This window comes from Phyllobates terribilis, unplaced genomic scaffold (assembly GCF_046119375.1).
Source record: "Phyllobates terribilis strain yellow unplaced genomic scaffold, ASM4611937v1 Scaffold_2__4_contigs__length_985480577, whole genome shotgun sequence".
NCBI lineage: Eukaryota > Metazoa > Chordata > Amphibia > Anura > Dendrobatidae > Phyllobates > Phyllobates terribilis.
Window position 1 is genome coordinate 691,883,664 of NW_027362762.1, and position 22,707 is coordinate 691,906,370.

At 44.7% G+C, this 22,707-nt stretch overlaps 1 protein-coding gene across 1 annotated transcript in view; it reads left to right on the forward strand.

Moving 5' to 3' along the window:
• The window catches only part of LRRN2 (leucine rich repeat neuronal 2), a 66,664-nt gene extending 62,174 nt beyond the window's left edge, over positions 1-4,490 (forward strand). Inside the window, exon 2 of the mRNA XM_073667031.1 lies at positions 166-4,490. Coding sequence (XP_073523132.1) covers positions 325-2,433 — 2,109 coding nt within the window. The 5' untranslated portion in view covers positions 166-324 and the 3' untranslated portion in view covers positions 2,434-4,490. The remainder of the gene's footprint in view (positions 1-165) is intronic.
• Positions 4,491-22,707: the final 18,217 nt, after the last annotated feature.

The window sequence follows — 22,707 nt, forward strand, 5'->3', positions numbered from 1 at the left end:
GAAAGCACATAAATGTAAAGAGGTGTGTGAATAGGCAAAGGGCAGGTGGTGGGAAAAAGTGACCATTGCGAAGAGAAAAGATGGTCAGTAATGTAACAAAGCATGCAATGTGCTGAATTTGACTTCTGCATGATCAGCTCTAACAGCGATCTCTTGTCTCCACAGATCTCATCAAATGTTGGATTGTCTAAATGATGCTTTTACTATCAAGAGGAAGACCCCTGCAGCTTGGTGTTCATGGGTGGTCCTAGCTGGCACTCAAGTATTCTGGATGCATCTGCTGCCTCACGTTCTGTAAACAAATTTAATTTGTACGCTTGATCTATGTGGAAAATGAATTTTGATTATCCTTCTCCTGGCTGCAGGATGAGACTTCTTGTGGTCAAATTAATCCTGTTTTGGGCATCCTCAGCTCTAGCAGGCATCCCTGCTGTGCCTTGGAAGGTGCAGTGTCCATCACAGTGTGTCTGTCAGATACGCCCCTGGTACACTCCAAGGTCAGCTTACAGAGAAGCCAATACTGTGGACTGCAATGATCTTTTTGACACTGCTGTCCCAAATTCTCTACCAGCAGGAACTCATACGCTTCTCCTGCAGAGCAACAACATTGCACGTCTAGAGCAAGAAGAATTAGGATACCTGGAAAACCTGACAGAACTGGATTTGTCTCAAAATAGTTTCTCCCATATTAGAGACTTTAATGCTAGGCATCTACCGAAACTCGTAAGCCTCCACCTTGAAGAAAATCAATTGGAAAACTTGCCAGACCATAGCTTTTCTGGACTTGAGAGTCTTGAAGAATTGTACTTAAATCACAATCAGTTGAATTACATATCTCCCCAAGCATTTTCTGGTCTGCATCATTTACTTCGTCTTCATCTGAACTCAAACCTGCTGTTCAGACTGAATAACCAATGGTTTAAAGAAATGCCATCCCTTGAGGTCTTGATGGTTGGTGGCAATAAGGTTAGTTCAATACTAGACATGAACTTTAAGGCCCTTTCCAATTTACGGAGTCTTGTTCTGGCAGGTATGGGGTTGAAGGACTTATCAGACTTTGCATTAGAAGGATTGCTTAATTTGGAAAGTCTTTCCTTGTATGATAACAGATTAATCAGGGTACCAAAAGGTGCTTTGCAGAGGGTGCCAAGCCTGAAGTTTTTGGATTTGAACAAAAATCCTCTCAGTAGAATCCAGCAAAAAGACTTTGAAAATATGGATCAGTTAAAGGAACTTGGATTAAACAGCATGGAAGAGCTGGTATCTATTGATGAGCTAGCATTAGTGAACCTGCCAGAACTGACCAAGTTAGAAGTCACTAACAATCCTAAGCTTTCTTTCATCCATCCCAGGGCTTTCCAGAAACTGCCACGCATGGAGACACTAATGCTGAATAACAATGCTCTGAGCTCTTTACACAGAGAAACCGTAGAGTCACTGCCAAACTTGCAGGAAATTGCTATGCATGGTAATCCTCTGAGATGTGATTGTGTTATCCGCTGGGTCAATGCCACAGCCTCACATGTCCGCTTTATGGAACCTCAATCAACACTATGTGCTGAGCCACCAGAATTAAGGCGCACACAGTTAAGATTAGTCCCTTTTCGTGAGATGAGTGACAGGTGTCTTCCCCTTATTCCAGTACCAAGTTTTTCACCCCGTGTTCGGGTATCCAATGGACAAAGCATAACCTTACACTGCCGAGCACTTGCAGAGCCAGAGCCACAAATATATTGGGTCACCCCTTCTGGGGAAAGGCTAGGAGTGTCTGCAAACTGGGGAGGTTATAAAGTACAAGAAGAAGGAACACTTGAAATACAGGTGGTGTCATCAGCTCATGCTGGTGTATATACCTGTGTAGCACAGAATTTGGTCGGAGCAGATTACAAGAGTGTTCACCTCATGGTCAACCAACTATACCCAGCTAGAGATGATCCTGTTCAACTTCATGTTGGAGAAGTAGGTGAGCGTCATTTATTGCTGTCTTGGGTCCCACCTCTTAATGCACTTGGATGCAGCCTGCGTTGGAGTTGCCTAACACCTGGTGCCAGTGTTGAACGTGCAAGGCTTCCTGTTGGCCTGAATTCATACAATGTCACAAGACTGCTGCCAGGAGAAGAATGCAGGGTATGCCTACGTGTTTCCATTCTTGGGGGCAGAGTGAGAACAGCTTGTGCTAGTGCCAGGACTAGAGAGACTGGCACAGGTTACAAACATAGAGGACAAAAAGCACTAACTGCACTAGCTTTCTGCTCATTACTGGTTGTGATTGGGTTACTTGCCCGATATCGTCCAAGTGGCAGATCAGACCCTTCGTCACCGTGGTCTCTCTCTGGCAGAGTTATTCAACCTCCAGTTATATACCAATGGAACCAGAACAAAAAAGAAGATCTTTTGTCAGGCATTAATGTGCCAGCTACCCCTCTGTGCTAATGAACTTTTGCCTAAGTTGTTTCAGAAACTTTCTCAGATAGACTTTGGAGAGTAGTGCCTTGGAAGGGATCTAAAAGCGTGAGAATGCCTTAAAGAACACAGGCAGACAGGCAAAGAGACAAAGTTGACATGTGGGCACAAAGATGATTGTAGAAAAAAAAGTGCAGACTAATACTCAAGAATATTTATGTACCAGGAAACCTGAAAACCCAGTGTAAACTCACACAGATGTGTAGCTGCACAAATGAAGGAAGAATCAATGTATACCTGCAAAGAATAAAATATGTAATATAAAAATTAAGAAAACTAAAACATACAAGCATGGAAGGACACGCTCAGTAGATACAAGCAGATATCACTCTTGCAGCTAATACACATATTGCATTTTTGTAAAGAGAGCAGAATCCTAACATCTTGTTAAATCATAAAATTATACAAAAGGTGTATAGTTATGTAAGTGCTACACAATGCTGTGAATCAATTGCTGTATGGATACATACCCTTGAACTTCTAAGCAGATTTCTTGGACTCCTGAAGCATCAGGACCACCATACACTGGGTTATCATTTTGCTAGTTTTCTATGACTGGAGTACAGACTGTCTTACGATAGCCCATGCAGAACTACTGAAAATTGTTTGAAGATAAAAACACTACATTTCAAAAGCAAGGCAGTGCCCCACCTTTCAAATCCACCTGATTCCAAAAAATGGTGAAGGTTTAGGGTCACCTTGGCTTTAACTGTCACTGGATCGGAAAGGAATCTTGGACTTTATAATCAAAGGCAGCAAGACTCCTCTTTAAATCCTTTCCCAACGAATATGTACAATCGTGATTGTTATAATAAAGCTCTAAGCAGCAAAAATAACTGGACTGCTGTGTTTGAAATATTGCCTGTCTACTGATTATGCAGTAAAAAGAATGGTTCATAGATTTCATTTCTAATAGGGTAAGACAGTTAGGCTGTGTGCCCACCATGAGTTTTTGGTGAGTTTTTGACTGTGTATTATCACGGCGTCTGACAGTTCGAGCAAAGTGAATGGGTTTATAGAAATCTTATGCCCACTGTGCTTATTTTTTACTCAGCGTAAACTGACCTGCGATGCGTGTTTCAAATTTGCAACATGTTTATTTCTGCAGATTTTTCCAATAGACTTGTATAAGATGCAGAAAATCCGCAGTTAAAAAACGCACAAGATTTTTTAGTGCATTTCCGCGGCAGAATGGCAAGAAAAACAAATGTAATCTACACATGAATGTATCAATAAAGCCAAATACCAAGAAGTGTCAAAAACAAAGCAGTTTTGTTTAAAACATGACATACAAAACAGAGACATAATCGTAGGGGCAAAATCACAATAAAAAAGCATGTGAAAAAACGCACTCAGAAAAGCAATGGAAAACCGCACATAACTTAATTGACTTAATAGGTAGTGATAAGCGAGTGTGCTCGGGTTCGGATAGAGAGGGCCAGCGTGCTGGAGACAAATGCTCGGGTACTCGCGGCTATATGTTTTGTGGCTGATACACAGCCGCTAAACATGTGAAGAATGCCCGTGTACCACGAGTACCTGAAAATTTGACTCCAGCATGCCGGCTCCTCTATCCGAACCCGAGCACGCACGGATAACTCTATATCCAAGTACGCTCGCTCAACACTATTAATAGATGCAGAGGGTGGCACGGTGGCTCAGTGGTTAGCACTGCAGCCTTGCAGCGCTGGGGTCCTGGGTTCAAATCCCACCAAGGACAACATCTGCAAGGAGTTTGTATGTTCTCCCCGTGTTTGCATGGGTTTCCTCCCACACTCTAAAGACATACTGATAGGGAATCTAGATTGTGAGCCCCGATGGGGACAGCAACAATAATGTATGTAAAGCGCTGCAGAATATGTTAGCGCTATATAAAAATAAAGATTATTATTATTATAAATGGTCCAGAAAACCTGCAACTTCACAAACTCACCAAAAGCTCATCGTGGGAACATAGCTTTATAATTTGTAATTTGCGTTCTCAGAAAAGTTATTTTATTGCTATAATAAACTTACAAATATAAAAAGTGTAAACTTCATTGAGATCCTGAAAATTCAGTTTTGACTATGGATTACTTCAAACTAGTAAATATTTCTGCTGATGAACTTTGTTTCTTAGAGAATACATCAGGATCTACCGGGGAGGATATTTGGAAATCTTCAGACCCATACAGCTTAATAATCAGGGCTCCCTAGGAATATTACAACATCACCTCACACACAACTGTATGTTATGGACCATGTAACATCCACAATGCATGGTTGATCACCTGATCATTGGTCTCCCAACTTGAACTAACAGCTGCAAAAGTATATATGAGGCTGATAGTTCAGGTCAGAAGACCGCCGAGTGGGATGGGCATTGTGGCCCAAACTTGGACCGTAAAAAACAGGGGTGTGAATGCACTCTTATCCTAATGATGAATATAAATTCTAGGATACACAAATGATTTATTGCCACCTCCTCTCCCCACCACCCAGGAATCCCTCTGGCATCACAATTGGGATTCCTAACTTCATTCAATCACCCATCAGTAAAATCACAGCAATACTTAAGTGTATGGCCCTTTTTCCACAATTTAAAGTTAACATAATAAGCTTGCACAAAGTGGCAAAAGTTGTCCGGTTTCTGCCGATCATACCATGACACTTAGGACACATTCAGATGTCCGTACAAATTGGTGTAAGATCAGACCGCAATGCACGGCCTGGCTGCGGGCAGGGGTGGATTAAGAGTAGCAAGGGCCCCGGGCAGTTGAGAAGGCGCGCCCCCCCCCCCACACACACACACCTGACACATGTCACATGATCCCCTGTGATAGATCATGTGATAGTTCACGTGAAATTAATTTGGCATAATATTAATATATTAATTATAATATTTTTTTACATTAATTGTATGACTTAATATTGAGCACAATTAAGTATGCTGACATCCCCTATATACAGTATGAGACCCTACATACAATATGAGCTGCCACAATCCTCCTATACACAGCAGGAGGCAGCACGGTGCCATCTATACACAGCAGGAGGCCGCATGTAGCCATCTATACACAGCAGGAGGCCGCACGTAGCCATCTATACACAGCAGGAGGCCGCACGTAGCCATCTATACACAGCAGGAGGCCGCACGTAGCCATCTATACACAGCAGGGGGCCGCACGTAGCCATCTATACACAGTGGGAGGCCGCACGTAGCCATCTATACACAGCGGGAGGCCGCACGGCGCCATCTATACACAGCAGGAGGCCCCACGTAGCCATCTCTACACAGCGGGAGGCCACACGTAGCTATCTATACACAGCGGGAGGCCGCAAGGTGACATCTATACACAGCAGGAGGCCGCACGGTGCCATCTATACACAACGGGAGGCCGCACAGTGCCATCTATACACAGCGGGAGGCCGCACGATGCCATCTATACACAGCGGGAGGCCGCACGATGCCGTCTATACACAGCAGGGGGCCGCACGTAGCCATCTATACACAGCAGGGGGCCGCACGGTGCCATCTATACACAGCAGGGGGCCGTACGTAGCCATCTATACACAACAGGGGGCCGCACGGTGCCATCTATACACAGCAGGAGACCACACGGTGCCATCTATACACAGCAGGAGGTCACACGTAGCCATCTATACACAGCAGGGGGCCGCATGGTGCCATCTATACACAGCGGGAGGTCGCACGTAGCCATCTATACACAGCAGGGGGCCGCACGTAGACATCTATACACAGCAGGAGGCCGCACGTAGCCATCTATACACAGTGGGAGGTCGCACGTAGCCATCTATACACAGCGGGAGGCCGCATGGCGCCATCTATGCACAGCGGGAGGCCGCACGGCGCCATCTAGACACAGCGGGAGGCCGCACATAGCCATCTATACACAGCAGGAGGCCGCATGGCGCCGTCTACACACAGTGGGAGGCCGCACGGTGCCATCTATACACAGCGGGAGGCCACACGGCGCCATCTAGACACAGCGGGAGGCTGCACATAGCCATCTATACACAGCAAGAGGCCGCACGTAGCCATCTATACACAGCAGGAGGCAGCACGGCGCCATCTATACACAGCGGAAGGCCGCACGTAGCCATCTATACACAGCAGGAGGCTGCACGTAGCCATCTATACACAGCGGGAGGCCGCACGTATCCATCTATACACAGCGGGAGGCCACACGTAGTCATCTATACACAGCGGTAGGCTGCACGGTGCCATCTATACACAGCGGGAGGCCGTACGGTGCCATCTATACACAGCGGGAGGCCGTACGGTGCCATCTATACACAGCGGGAGGCCGCACATTGCCATCTATACACAGCAGAAGGCCGCACGGTGCCATCTATACACAGCGGGAGGCCGCAGAGTGCCATCTATACACAGCGGTAGGCCGCACGGTGCCATCTATACACAGCAGGGGGCCACACGGTGCCATCTATACACAGGAGGAGGCCGCACGGCGCCATCTACACACAGCGGGAGGCCGCATGTAGCCATCTATACACAGCGGGAGGCCGCACTTAGCCATCTATACACAGCACGTAGTCATCTATACACAGCAGGAGGCTGCACGGTGCCATCTATACACAGCAGGAGGCTGCACGGTGCCATCTATACACAGCGGGAGGCTGCACGGTGTCATCTATACACAGCAGGAGGCCGCAGGGTGCCATCTATACACAGCGGGAGGCCGCAGGGTGCCATCTATACACAGCGGGAGGCCGCACGGTGCCATCTATACACAGCAGGGGGCCGCACGGTGCCATCTATACACAGCGGGAGGCTGCACGGCGCCCCCCGGATACAGCGGGAGGCCGCACGGCGCCACCCCAGAGACAGCGGGAGGCCGCACGTTGCCCCCCCAGAGACAGCGGGAGGGCACACGCAGTCACATGCACACACAAACACACAGACATATACATACACGCATAAACGCATTTGAAACACAAAAATGCATATAAACAGACAACACACAATGATATCTGCCTGCACACACACAATCACACACTCACTCACAGACTCACTCACCATCTCCCGGCTCGGCTCCCGTCGTCCAGCTCCTCTCCGGTGGTAAGTAGCAGTGCAGGGCGCAGATGCCAGGGGAGCGGTCCGGGGGCCTCCCGCCTCTGACTGCCGGTTTGTGCCGTGGCGCCATACATATTATAATGAGGGCAATCTGGCCACGGGCCCCCTGGGCGGTAGCCCAGATTGCCCCCATTATAATCTGCCTATGGCTGCGGGTCTCCTGATCCGAGCGTGACAGCTTCATAAAAATACAGTGCCTACAAGTAGTATTCAACCCCCTGCAGATTTAGCTGGTTTGATAAGATGCAAATAAGTTAGAGCCTTCAAACTGCAAACGAGAGTAGGTTTTATGAACAGAAGCATAAATCTTACAAACCAAAAAGTTATGTTGCTCAGTTGAATTTTATTAAATTTTAAACATAAAAGTGTGGGTCAATTATTATACAACCCCTATGTTTAATATTTTGTGGAATAACCCTTGTTTGCAATTACAGCTAATAATCGTCTTTTATAAGACCTGATCAGGCCGGCACAGGTCTGTGGAGTTATCTTGGCCCACTCCTCCATGCAGATCTTCTCCAAGTTATCTAGGTTCTTTGGGTGTCTCATGTGGACTTTATTCTTGAGCTCCTTCCACAAGTTTTCAATTGGGTTAAGGTCAGGAGACTGACTAGGCCACTCCAAAACCTTGACTTTTTCCCTATTGAACCAGGCCTTGGTTTTCTTGGCTGTGTGCTTTGGGTCGTTGTCTTGTTGGAAGATGAAATTACGACCCATCTTAAGATCCTTGATGGAGGAGCGGAGGTTCTTGGCCAAAATCTCCAGGTAGGCCGTGCTATCCATCTTCCCATGGATGCGGACCAGATGGCCTGGCCCCTTGGCAGAGAAACAGCCCCACAGCATGATGCTGCCATCACCATGCTTGACTGTAAGGATGATATTCTTGGGGTCGTATGCAGTGCCATCCAGTCTCCAAACGTCACGTGTGTGGTTGGCACCAAAGATCTCGATCTTGGTCTCATCAGACCATAGAACCTTGAACCAGTCTGTCTCAGAGTCCTCCAAGTGATCATGAGCAAACTGTAGACGAGCCTTGACATGACGCTTTGAAAGTAAAGGTACCTTACGGGCTCGTCTGGAACGGAGACCATTGCGGTGGAGTACGTTACTTATGGTATTGACTGAAACCAATGTCCCCACTGCCATGAGATCTTCCCGGAGCTCCTTCCTTGTTGTCCTTGGGTTAGCCTTGACTCTTCGGACAAGCCTGGCCTCGGCACGGGAGGACACTTTCAAAGGCTGTCCTGGCCGTGGAAGGCTAACAGTAGTTCCATAAGCCTTCCACTTACGGATGATGCTCCCAACAGTGGAGACAGGTAGGCCCAACTCCTTGGAAAGGGTTTTGTACCCCTTGCCAGCCTTGTGACCCTCCACGATCTTGTCTCTGATGGCCTTGGAATGCTCCTTTGTCTTTCCCATGTTGACCATGTCTGAGTGCTGTTCACAAGTTTGGGGAGGGTCTTAAATAGTCAGAAAAGGCTGGCAAAAGAGATCTTTAATCCACACATGTGAAGTTCATTATTCTTGGTGCCTGAACTACTTCTTAATACTTTAGGGGGACCAAACAGAATTCTTGTGGTTTGAGGGGTTGAATAATAAATGACACTCTGAATTAACTTTTTACGTTTTAAAAAAAAAAAAAAAAAAATTTGCTGCAGTGCATTTCCCACTTCCAGGCTGATCTACAGTACAAATGTCACAATGCCAAGTTAATTCCGCATGTGTCAACCAGCTAAATCTGCAGGGGGTTGAATACTAATTGTAGGCACTGTATATGAAGCTGTCAAGCTAGGGTCAGGAGATCCATGGCCAGTCCGTGCATTGCGGTCTGATCTCAGACCGATTTGCACCAACATCTGAATTCGCCCTTAAAGAAACCTGTCGTGCTCCTAAATGCTATTAGCCTGCAGATATAGCGTCAATATGCAGGTTAATAGCAATATAATGCAGTCCAGTCACCGTACTGAAAAGTGCGGCTACTGTAAGAAAATTAACTTTATTCCTCCCAGGAGCCTCCGGCTTTCAGTCACCGCTCAGTACACAGTGAGCGGCAGCTATAACCACGCCCTGTCACTGACTGACAGCCAGCTCCGCTGTGCATCAGTAGTGGGCTGTCAGTGTCGGGGCGTGGTTACAGCCGCCACTCACTAAGTACTGAGTGGTAACTGAAGCCGCGTCTCTGACTGAAAGCTGCAGGCTGCCGTGAGGAAGAAAGCTTATTTTCCTCTCAGCAGCCTTGCTTTCAGTACGGCAGCCGCACAGCTTTAGAATGCTATTAATCTATAGATTAACCCTGTATCTGCAGGTTAATAGTGTTTTTTGACATTACAAATTTTCTTTAAGGGGCATTTACACTGCAAGATAATCGTGAATCCGTGTTGTTAAAACGCTCATTTCATGATTATCTTGCCGTGTAAACAGTGTAAAATTATCTTTTATGCAGCATAAAAGATCATCATTCTCGACTGTGCAAAGATCGCTGAGTGCACATCATTTACTTTGGTCTAATTGTGTAAACAGGCAATCAAACAACCGCAGATTGGCTGTTGTATCATGTCGCTAGTCGGTCTGTGTACACGGACCTTTATATTCCTAAAAAACCCAAACCAGCAGTTTACATTTTTGGCAGACAATAGTCTACTGTTGCTCATCAGTAATGTTGTTCACATGCAATTAACAAGCGATCACTGGCTGAAATGGTCAAAATCATGCGGGCAGCTTTAAACAACTTTTTAGACTGGCTCTGCTGAATTGGGTCTGCCATTTATCCATTATTTGCTCTCTAGATTACTTTTTCTATGTACTGTAAAAAAAAAAATAAACACTTTGTGGGTATAGCAATTTAAAGATGGTGTGCTATGGACATTTCAATGGACAGGTCAGCAAGCCCACAGGGATGCCAGCAAAATCTGAATATAGCTCTCCTGCAGGTAAAGTGGGGAAAATAAGTATTTGATACACTGCTGATTTTGCAAGTTTTTCCACCTACAAAGAATGGAGAGGTCTGTAATTTTTATCTTAGTTATACTTCACCTGTCAGAGACAGAATCTTAAAAAAAATCCAGAAAATCACATTGTATGATTTTTACATAATTAGCTTGCATTTTATAGCATGAAATAAGCATTTGATACAATAGAAACACATGCCATAATATTTGGTACAGAAACCTTTGTTTGCAATTTCAGAGGTCAGACTTTTCCTGTAGTTCTTGACAAAGTTTGCACACACTGCAGCAGGGATTTTAGCCCTTTTGTGTTCAGGTCTGGAGACCGGCTAGGCCACTCCAGGACCTTGAAATGCTTCCTACGGAGCCACTCTTTAGTTGCCCTGGCTGTGAGTTTCGGGTCATTGTCATGCTGGAAGACCCAGCCATGACCCATCTTCAATGCTCTTAGTGAGGGAAGGAGGTTGTTAGCCAAAATCTCACGCTACAGGACCCCATCCATCCTCTCTTCAATACGGTGCAGTCTTCCTGTCCACTTTGCAGAAAAGCACCCCAAAGTATGATGTTTCCCCCACCATGCTTCTCAGTTGGGACGGTGTTCTTGAGGTTGTACTCATCCTTCTTCCTGTAAACACGGCGAATGGAATTAATACCAAAAAGTTCTATTTTGGTCTCATCTGACTACATGACCTCCTCCCTTGCCTCCTCTGGATCATCCATATGGTCATTGGAGAACTTTAAATGGGCCTGGACATGTGTTGGGATGAGCAGGGGGACCTTGCGTGCCCTGCAGGATTTTGATCTATGACAGCGTAGTATGTTACTTACGGTAATGCTTGAGACTGTGGTCCCAGCTCTCCTCAGGTCATTGACTATGGCCTCCCATGTAGTTCCAGGCTGATTCATGACCTTTCTCAGAATCATCCTTAGGCTAAGTGCCCACGATGCAGAAATGCTCCGGATTTTTCCTGAGCGTTTCTGCATCTCCCTGGCAGAAAAAACGCATGCAGATTTTACATGTGTTTTTCCTGCCAGGGACAAGCGTAATTGAAGCGTTTTGCACATGCGATTTCGCATGCGGGTTGTCAAGCGCTTTCCAAGCGATTTTAGTGTGGCGCCCCTGAGGGTTCGACTGCCACAGGGATGCTGCACCTCTTCAATGGGGTGTGGTGTTCCTCCTTCGAGGTAAGAACGGTGCAATGGTCAGGACCCCACCTCCACGTCCAGCACCACACTTCTCCCACCAGAGGGGGCTAGTAGGCACTAGAGTGCTGCCCCTACTGGAAATTGGGAGACTGGGGAACCAAGAGATAGGGGGAACCAATTAGTGGGTGAGGGTGGAGGACTCACATTTAGTTACACTTAATATTTCATATTTAATAAACAGCCATCTTGGGCTCATGGTTCTTTGATTCTGATCTCCATCCCTGACCGTGGCTTCTGGGTGAACCTGCAGCGGATGGAGACACGGCCCTCGTACCCTGGCCTTGAGTCGAGGGGCAGGTTGGAGTAAACAAATGTCTCAAACCCGGTCAAGGACCATAGCCAAGAAGGCCTGGAGCTTAGGAGTGTAGCTCCATCGCAAAAGGATCCCAGGGGGATGCAGACGGAGCGGTATACGCCACCTGTCCTCGCTATTCTGGCCTAGTCAGAGGGATTCCGGCTGCAAGAGGGGTACCGGCCCCCGACACCTGACTTTGCTACTCTATGTCCTAGTCAGGGAAGCCCGGCAGGCCCTGAGGATCCCACCGGGTAAGGGACAGAGCGGAGCTGCCACCCGTACCCTTTTTCTGAGCGAAGTCCAGAGGGAGACCCGGCCTATCTACAGACACACACAGACAGGAAAGGACCCGGTCTGAAGTTTAGGAACACTCTGGTGCGGGGTCCTGATTGAGCACTTGAATTACTCGGAGGTTGTCGGACCCCCGTCCCTGGTGACCACAGAACTCCGTGAGGAGCAGGGAGAAGCAGCTGTACTCTCCAACGTGAGTAAAAACCCTGGAATTCAACCCCTATGGCCTCCGGACTCTTTATTTCTGCACCGCATCGCACTACGCAGCACCAGACCTCCTACACTACAACCCTCTCCATCCTTGTCTCTGCCCTGAGGCCCTGCTCCGCCTGTGGGGAGTAGTAACAACTTCGGCTGCCACAACATCCCGCCTCGGAGGACTGCAGAAGCGCTGGTGGCCTTCATCAGGTACCACGGGTGGCGTAGTCTATAGCAACCACTCAACCCTGATAGCCCATTACATCCTTTTTAATGTGACGGCCCTGGGCACGGAACGGGTCCAGGCCACGGCTGCACCCCACCAACAACATAGGACCTGGCTCCGAGTAATCCCCCATCTTCCCAGGGTTAGGGCTGCGAGCGTCACATTAGCATCACTTGGAAAGTGCTTGACAACTTGGTCACACTATATAAATCCATGCAACCGGCATGGATTTATATGGTGTGACGGTAAAAGAATGGTAAAAAATAAAAAATAAATATTATACTTACCTCCTGATGGCCCCCGGTGTCCTTATCCGATGCGTCTGGTCTCCCCGGTGTCTCGCGGTTGTGTAAAAGGACCTGCCATGACGTCATTTAGTCATGTGACGGGTCATGCGACCGCCGACGTCAGCGGTCGCATGACTCGTCACCTGACTAAATGACGTCATGGCAGGTCCTTTTAGACCATCGCGAGCTGCCAGGAAGCCTGGATGGATCGCTGAGGAGACCGGGGGCCATCAGAAGGTAAGTATAATGTATATTTTTTATTTTAATTCTTTTTTTTACAGGTACTATGGTACTTGGGTCTGGAGGAGTCTCCTCTTCTCCAAACCCAGGTACCATCCGCACATTGAATCGCTTAATATCCGCATGTGCACATGTAGTCATGCTAATATTAGGCGATTCAATGCAAATCAATGGCGGCGAAAACGCCGTGATTCCGCAAAATAATTGGTAGTGCTGCGGATTTTTCCGCAATGATAATCCTCTGCGGAAATTTCCGCGGCATGTGCAAAGCACATGCGGATTATCATTGGGGAATATGGTAGACCTTCCACCAAGCATTTTTTAAGCGTTTCTGCAGCGGAATTGCCACTGCGGAAACGTTTAAAAAACGCATAGTGGGCACACAGGCTAACCCCACGAGGCAAGATCTTGCATGGAGCCCCAGGCCGAGGAAGATTGACAATCATCTTGTGTTTCTTCCATTTTCTAATAATTGCACCAACAGGTGTTGCCTTCTCACCAAGCTGCTTGCCTATTATCCTGTAGCCCATCCCAGCCTTGTATAGGTCTACAATTTTGTCCCTGATGTCCTTAGACAGCTCTTTGGTCTTGGCCATGGTGGAGAGGTTGGAGTATGATTGATGGAATGTGTGGACAGGTGTCTTTTATACAGGTAACAAGTTCAAACAGGTGCAATTGATACAGGTAATGAGTACAGAGTAGGAGAGTATCTTAAAGAAAAACTAACAGTTCTGTGAGAGCCAGAATTCTTGCTGGTTGGTAGGTGGTCCAATACTTACTTCATGCAATAAAATGCAATTTAATTATTTAAAAATCATAAAATGTGATTTTCTGTTTTTTGTTTTTTTTTGCTCAGATAAATTTTTATTAAACAATACAAAACTTAGAACAGATATTACATGACAATACTTGTTTTACAATATTACGGTAAGTCCCCCTCTCTTCCCTTGCCCCCTCTCCACTCTCATGGAGACTTTTCTTTTTCTTTCTTTCTTTCTTTCTTTTTTTTCCTTCTTTCCTTACCTTTTCTGTCCTTCCCCTACTCCCTTTCCTTCCCCTTTTCTTCTTTCCTTCTTCCCTCTCCACTCCGCCATAGAGTTTACCAAGAGTTTTACGCTACAGTAGTATATATAGGTGTTACTCTAAATAATCCTATCCAACCATGGCGGTTTTTATTCTTAGATTCTGTCTCTCACAGGTGAAGTGTACCTACAATAAAAATTACAGACCTCTTTATTCTTGGTACGTGGGAAAACTTGCAAAATCAGCAGCATATCAAATACTTATTTCCCCACTGTATATACCATATGTGCAGTTGTCTATCTTATTTAAAGGGGTTATCCAGGACTATTTAATTTTTTTCACTATGAGCCTAAGAATTAACAGACAGGTAGTTGCTAACTACCTGTCTTTTGTGCCCTGCACTGATCTCTGCTGGCAAACAGCGGTCACAAACCGCTGCTGCCAGCGAGTTAGTGGCTTCTGCTGACGTCACATCGACAGAGCAGCGCCTTTTCTATCACTCTGCTCTGTTGACTGGGTGTGACTGCCGATGTCATGCTGTTTGACAGCCCTCTCTTCGATGACGTTGCAGTCATGCCTCATCGATAGAGCACCCTAGAAGAAGAAGAGCTGCTCTGTTGACGTGTAGTAGCTGAATCGCCAGCAGGAGCGTACGGTGACCGCTCTGACACAGCACTGGGTAGAACAGGCAGGTAGTTACCTTTGTTAACAACTGCCATACCTACCTGTTAGTTTTAAGACCCATAGTAAAAAAAAAATAATAAAATAACCCTAACCCTGGACAGCCCATTTAAATAAACGATGATCTGACCTAAACCCATTTTTGCCTACTGTCGACTTATTTTTATAGATGACAGATTGAAATTATGCATCACTGAAGCTGATCTTCTGGGAGCTAAACAAAGCAGTCACATTTCTATACTTTACTTACATGCATATATTATAAGAAACGCTCAGCTGTGTGAACAGATCTAGGTCGGTGAAAAGTTATAGGAGAAAAAAGAGGTTATCTTGGTGCTGCTAACAAGATGCTAATGAGGCTGTATTACTAACATGAATGGGGACAATAATGCCATTAGTAGTGTGTGCTCAACTTTAGATACTGACTGTAATTGGAAATATTGCGTTATAAAAATGTGAATAACCCCATCGACTAACAGTCACAGCATATTTCCAACCTTTTTAATACAGAAAGATATTTGGATCCCAAATAAGGGCCTCTGCCTTTATGAACATGGTTAAAGGGAGTGTCACTTATTTCCAAAACTTAAAGGAAACCGCTTATACGTATACGTATTCATATATGGGATTTAGCCCCTATGAAAAAAAAAAATAAATAAACATACCTGTAGTACAGATTGCACAAATTTTGTTTCCTTGACTGCACGAGAGCTTTTCCCTATATCTATCAAGGGGTTCATTTGCTTGAAAGATAATTTGATAGCTGTCTGTGTTCCCCTTCTGTTCTGCATATATATATTATAGCGTTACCTCAATAATTTAATTAGCCAAACCCCACTCCGGTAGTTAAACTGCCTTGTGGACCTTGATCACAGGGTTCTGATGGTTACTGTTGGCGAAGGGCCACTGGACATAAACACCTCTCTTCCGGACACCAATTAAGGACCTCCTTACTTGAGACGATATAGATCTTCACATTGGTGTTCTCAGGCATACTAAGATGTGAGCTTCTGCTGTTCTTCTAGTTCAGTCACGACATCTGGAAATTATTTCAAGAGATGGGAGCCTAACTAGATGACCAAATGTTTGTCCCACAGGGCCAGTCACACTGACGCAGTTGCTGAACTAGAGTAAGTGGTTACCCCTGCAAGAGGTGAGTTCAACTTTGCAGGGTCCAATGTGATAGGCTGAAGTGACGGTTTGGTCCTGGCCTGTATAGCCTTGTTCTTGTACTTTGTACAACAAAATCTGAACCAGGAATTAATAGGTGCCACAAGCACTGAAGCTGCAACCACAGCTTTGCAGGCTTGCTTTAGGGGGATTAGCCCTTTCAAGTTGCCCTTTGAAGCTACTAGAGAGAAAGTTTAAGGTTATCAATACATAGGCATCCGATTGTTAGTTTTGGGTTCACAAACACACAGGGTCCTATTCTGACAAGCTGGTGGATAGAAAGTCCAGGGAGCACCCTGGTCCTACACTGAAAGCCACAGACCAAGACTTTGTTGTCCCTACAACAAGGGCCATTGTAAATTGTTTGATTTGTGGAAATCCAAGCATGAATGTTCAGCCTATAAAGAGCCTAATAAGAAGGTAATGACATTAGTGAGAATGGCCACGGTGTCTTCTTGTTTCAACCAGTATCCATATAAGCATACTGTAGTTCAGGTGGATTTTGACTTTAAATTCTGATATTTCTCCCTTTTTCTACACGAGTTCACTGGTTAGTCAAGAGGTGTTGATGTAAAAAAAATTGTGAAGTAGGTAAGTCTAATGGGTTATTTTTCTGAGCCCATATTTTTGTACCAGCTGCTAGGGAAATTGGAATAGAAACCTCTAAGGCCGGTTTATCTATTGTGAAGTACAACAAATAATTTGGTGGATGACCTCTCTGTTTTGTGGGCTATATTTGGCTAAAACTTTTAATCTACTGGTGTTTAGTTTCCCTAATAATTTTTGCCATCCTGTTTTATAATTCCTAGGTCAAAATGATATATTCTAGGTAGGCCCATAAAAGCAGGATGCAGAGTTGGCATTTCGAAACTCTAAGGTGTCTAGGAGGTAGATGCATGGTTTATGGTGCTCATATGTACTGCTTCAGGGCATCAAAATTAGTAACTATGCTCAGTCTACCCTGGAGTTAGTTATACAAGCTGGTGAAAAGATTTTTTTCCTTAAGATAGTGAAGTTAATGACACTTATGTGTGTTTACCTGGATTGCAGAGCTGATTTTTCCTTCAAAATGGTGTCAGTCTGTTCTGAGATAATACCTCAGATTACCTAGCAGGTGCGAAGGCTAGAGGTGAAGTGGAGAAGGCCTGAAGGAAAATGAATGACAGAATTTCTCACTATGTTCTCGCTTGGTAAGTTGTAGTCATTTCTAGATTGTGAGCCCTCGCGGGAGGGTCCTCACTCCTCCTGTACCAGTCAGCGACTTGTTTTTGTTCAAACTATTGTACTTGTTGTCTGCTATGTATACCCCTTTTTCACATGTAAAGCGCCAAATTAATGGCGCTATAATAAGAAATAATATCATCTCATCTGGAGAGAAAAAATCACATTAGGATGCCAAATGGTGTTATTTCAGTGAAACTGGACATTTTCCTTACCAGCCATCAAGATGAGGCGCTGGGTTGGAGCTCTGTGAATAAGTATACAGGATCCTTTGAGAGGGTCATGTATTGTCAGGAGGTGAAACAGTTGGGATCAATGGAGACTTGCCCACTATGAGTCTGGTGGTGTCATCACTATGGTGATTTTTAAGCGATTTATGGTTAAAACAAAACCAAAAACAAGGGCTAGCACACCTGTTATTATAATATGCAGGTGCACATGTACACTGTGGCCATTACCAAATATAAACTGGAATTAAAAGAAAAGGGCTCAATACATCAAGACTGGCATTGTTCACGTCGGTCTTGATGAGGAGGTGTGCTGGAATCCGACGTCCCTGATTCATGAAGACAAGAGGCATTTGCCTCTTCATGAGTCAGGAGCGCCGGACGAGTGGCGTGCACCTCACCATAAATACTACATCAGTACCTGTTGGAGTAAGATTTGTGGGGTAGCAAATGCTTATACTCGTCAGGAATTTGACGAGTGATGGCCACCAAGCCCCATCCCAGCTTCTCCCACTTTGGCAGAGCTGGGCAAAAATGGTGGGAGATTGCCAAAAGTCACAATTATAGTTCAGATGCGCTAAAATTATGCAACTCTTCAAAGCTTTTTACACCAGAATACTGGCATAAAAGCATTTCTGAATTGTGCGCATAATATGTAGGCACACAGAATTAATTATATTTATAGTAAAACATGTAGAAAACTTATGGCCCGATTACGTCAGAATTCTGGCTTTGAAAAGTCACAAAATGTTGGCGCTACTCGGAGTTGCAACAAAATTGTGTGATTTTTGGCTTTTCCACGCTTGTTTCGCCCAGCTCTGACAAAATGGATGGAGCTGGGGCAGGACAGGGGCACAGCAGGAGTGGTATGCCACAACTTGTCTAATTCTTGACAAGCTGTGGCGTTCCCTATGCTAGAAATCTCACTCCAGTAACTGACTGGAGAGAGATTTTTGGTGTGACACACAGAGGCACGTGCCACTTGTCAGACCCTCCAGATTCTCCACCCCGCTGTGCACCAATATCTACTCAACTTTCAACAGTCAGGTTTTAAACAGTCAGTCACTTGTCCTGCTCGGACCCATCTGTTTAAGGTCTGTTTGGCACATAGCGAGATAACTAGAGTTAGGAACCATCCTGACTGGGTACATCACATCACGGTGTGATGGCTTTTATGCTTTTTTTGATTAGAAAAAAGTCAACTAAGCACCAAGTTTTTCAACATTTGTTACTACTTATTTACTGCAGTGTGCATACTCATTTTTTTTTTTACTCTAGTTCATATTTTATTTATGGTTAAAATTGAATAAAATAAAAAAAAAGCTTTCCTGTTAACCAAAAAAGCTATGCTAGTATCCTTGAGAAAAAGCAAGGATAGTACGCAGTGCCGTGGAGTCAGTGTCCTTTTTGCAATGAGGAGAAAAACCAGCAGCTCACCTGTGCTCTAGCGTCCTGAAGCACGGAACACGAGGAACCACTTCGGAAAGCAAATGTGCCAAAAGCACATGTCCATAAGAGCAACGCGTTTCGAACGCAGATGTTGCATTCTTTATCCAAGCTTGGATAAAGAAAGCAACATCTGCATTCGAATCGCGTTGCTCTTATGAACATGTGCTTTTGGCATCTGTTTTTATTACAATAAAGAAGAATTTTGGACTTACCTGCAGCTGGAGCTTCCTTTTCTTTTTGCACAGTGTCCTTCTTGGTGGAGTCGGTATAAAATGGACCAACTCCTAATATATATAATAAATTGGGTTCATTAGTACAATGCAGGATGTGCTATAAATTTTGTCATAAGAATTTGGGAAAGTTATGAAATGTCCTATAAATGTGTTCTATTGCTGATCTAAGGATCTCGGCTTTTAGTTGAGATGAATCTGTGCGGCACTTTATGTACATGCAGAGTGGTGAGGCAGGGCTGGTAGTAGGTAGTCTAAAATAGGTAAGACTGTGTAGAGTTTTCATCTTGGAAATCAGGAGTGGTCTGAGATCACAGATTTCATCATTGTGATTTTTTCAGACGAACACATGCTATCAAGAAAAGATCATTGTGAAGCGATTTTACCATTTCTATTACATCCACACGGCATACAGGCAAACAAGCAGCGAAATAAGTCAGTCTGCTAGTGCATGGACCCCACATTCAGAAACCCAGCTCTCTGCTTCCGGAACCACTGGAGAAAAAGAGTAAGGATATCAAAGGCAACATTCCCCTATATTTTTTAACACCTTCACGTCATGGCCAATTTGCATTTTTGCACTTTTTTGTTTTCCTCCCAGAGCCAGAACGCTTATTTTTCTGTCCACATAGCCATATGAGCGCTTGTTTTTTAAGAGACGAGTTGTACTTTTGAATGACACCATTCATTTTACCACATAGTGTACTGGAAAATGTGAAAAAAATTCCAAGTGCGTTGAAATTGTGAAAAAAAAAAAGCAATTCTGACATCCTTTTGTGGGAATGGTTTTTACAGTGTAAATTTTATGGTAAAAATGATCATGCATTATGATACTCCTCATCAATATGATTACAGAAATACCCAACATGTTTTTTATTATTTTAGTGGTTAAAAAAAATAATCAGAAGTTTGCAAAAACTTTGGGGTTGTATCACCATTTTCTGAGACCCCTAACATTTTTATTTTTTGGCCGATAGAGCTGCGTTATGGTTTATCGTTTGCGGGGCAAAACATAGTTTTAATATTCGTACCATTTTGGAATAGATGTGACTTTTTGATTGCTTGTTACAGAAGTTTTTGTGGAATTGTGGCGACCAAAAAAAGTAATTTTGGCATTATTGAATTCTTTCCGTTTACAGTGTTTACCGATAAAGTTATTTTTATATTTTGATAGATCAGACTTTTCTGAAAGCGGCAATTCCAAATATGTGTCTTTTTTTCAAATATATTTATTTTCAATGGGGGGGGGGAGGTGCGTGATTTGAACTTTTTAAATTTTTTTCATAATTTTTACCCCTTAGGGGTCTTGAAGATGTGATCATTCAATCGCTTGAGCTGTATGTACTGATACCACAGCATCAGCGCATCTAGCAGAACTCATGATCTCCTTTGAAGCTTGGCCACAGGCAGGGTTTCAAAGGAGCTCCGTAATGACAGGCACGGGGTCATCAACTGACCCCGGCTGTCATGACAATCCATCGGTGATCTGCAATCACGTCACTGGCCTGCCGATGAGCGGAGAAAATTATACACAATACACAGCCATCACCTGCCGGGTATGGGGCGGGCTAGCTGAGGGAGCCCGCTCCAGAAATGTGCCGTACATGTACGGCGGATGTCGTGAAGGAGGTAAAGGAGATGTCCACTACTTGAACAACCCATTCTCATTCCCGATGTTTGGTCTCGATAAAATAAAAATACTCACCTCCCATGCCGCAGCTCTCATTTCCCCTTGATTACTTATCCATCTGAAGGAGGAGACAGTGACACCAGCATTGATTGGGCCCTGGGCTCATGTGTAATAACAATCATGCGTGAACCCTAGGAACGCGAGTGCAGACACCGCTAGGACGGTGCAGGCACGAGAGGTGAGTATAAGGGTACGCTCACACGAGAGTATATATATAAAAAAAAATATATATATATATATATATACACATATATATATATATATATATATATATATATACACATATATATATATACAGTACAGACCAAAAGTTTGGACACACCTTCTCATTTAAAGATTTTTCTGTATTTTCATGACTATGAAAATTGTACATTCACACTGAAGGCATCAAAACTATGAATTAACACATGTGGAATTATAAACTTAGCAAAAAAGTGTGAAACAACTGAAAATATGTCTTATATTCTAGGTTCTTCAAAGTAGCCACCTTTTGCTTTGATGACTGCTTTGCACACTCTTGGCATTCTCTTGATGAGCTTCAAGAGGTAGTCACCGGAAATGGTTTTCACTTCACAGGTGTGCCCTGTCAGGTTTAATAAGTGGGATTTCTTGCCTTATAAATGGGGTTGGGACCATCAGTTGTGTTGTGCAGAAGTCTGGTGGATACACAGCTGATAGTCCTACTGAATAGACTGTTAGAATTTGTATTATGGCAAGAAAAAAGCAACTAAGTAAAGAAAAATGAATGGCCATCATTACTTTAAGAAATGAAGGTCAGTCAGTGCGAAAAATTGGGAAAACTTTGAAAGTGTCCCCAAGTGCAGTTGCAAAAACCATCAAGCGCTACAAAGAAACTGGCTCACATGAGGACCGCCCCAGGAAAGGAAGACCAAGAGTCACCTCTGCTTCTGAGGATAAGTTTGTCCGAATCACCAGCCTCAGAAATCAAAGGTTAACAGCAACTCAGATTAGAGACCAGGACAATGCCACACAGAGTTCTAGCAGCAGACACATCTCTTCAGCAACTGTTAAGAGGAGACTTTGTGCAGCAGGCCTTTATGGTAAAATAGCTGCTAGGAAACCACTGCTAAGGACAGGCATCAAGCAGAAGAGACTTGTTTGGGCTAAAGAACACAAGGAATGGACATTAGACCAGTGGAAATCTGTGCTTTGGTCTGATGAGTCCAAATTTGAGATCTTTGGTTCCAACCACCGTGTCTTTGTGCGACGCAGAAAAGGTGAACGGATGGACTCTACATGCCAGGTTCCCACCGTGAAGCATGGAGGAGGAGGTGTGATGGTGTGGGGGTGCTTTCCTGGTGACACTGTTGGGGATTTATTCAAAATTGAAGGCATACTGAACCAGCAAGGCTACCACAGCACCTTGCAGCGGCATGCTATTCCATACGGTTTGCGTTTAGTTGGACCATCATTTATTTTTCAACAGGACAATGACCCCAAACACACCTCCAGGCTGTGTAAGGGCTATTTGACCAAGAAAGAGAGTGATGTGGTGCTACGCCAGATGACCTGGCCTCCACAGTCACCAGACCTGAACCCAATCGAGATGGTTTGGGGTGAGCTGGACCGCAGAGTGAAGGCGAAAGGGCCAACAAGTGCTAAGCATCTCTGGGAACTCCTTCAAGATTGCTGGAAGACCATTTCTGGTGACTACCTCTTGAAGCTCATCAAGAGAATGCCAAGAGTGTGCAAAGCAGTCATCAAAGCAAATGGTGGCTACTTTGAAGAACCTAGAATATAAGACATATT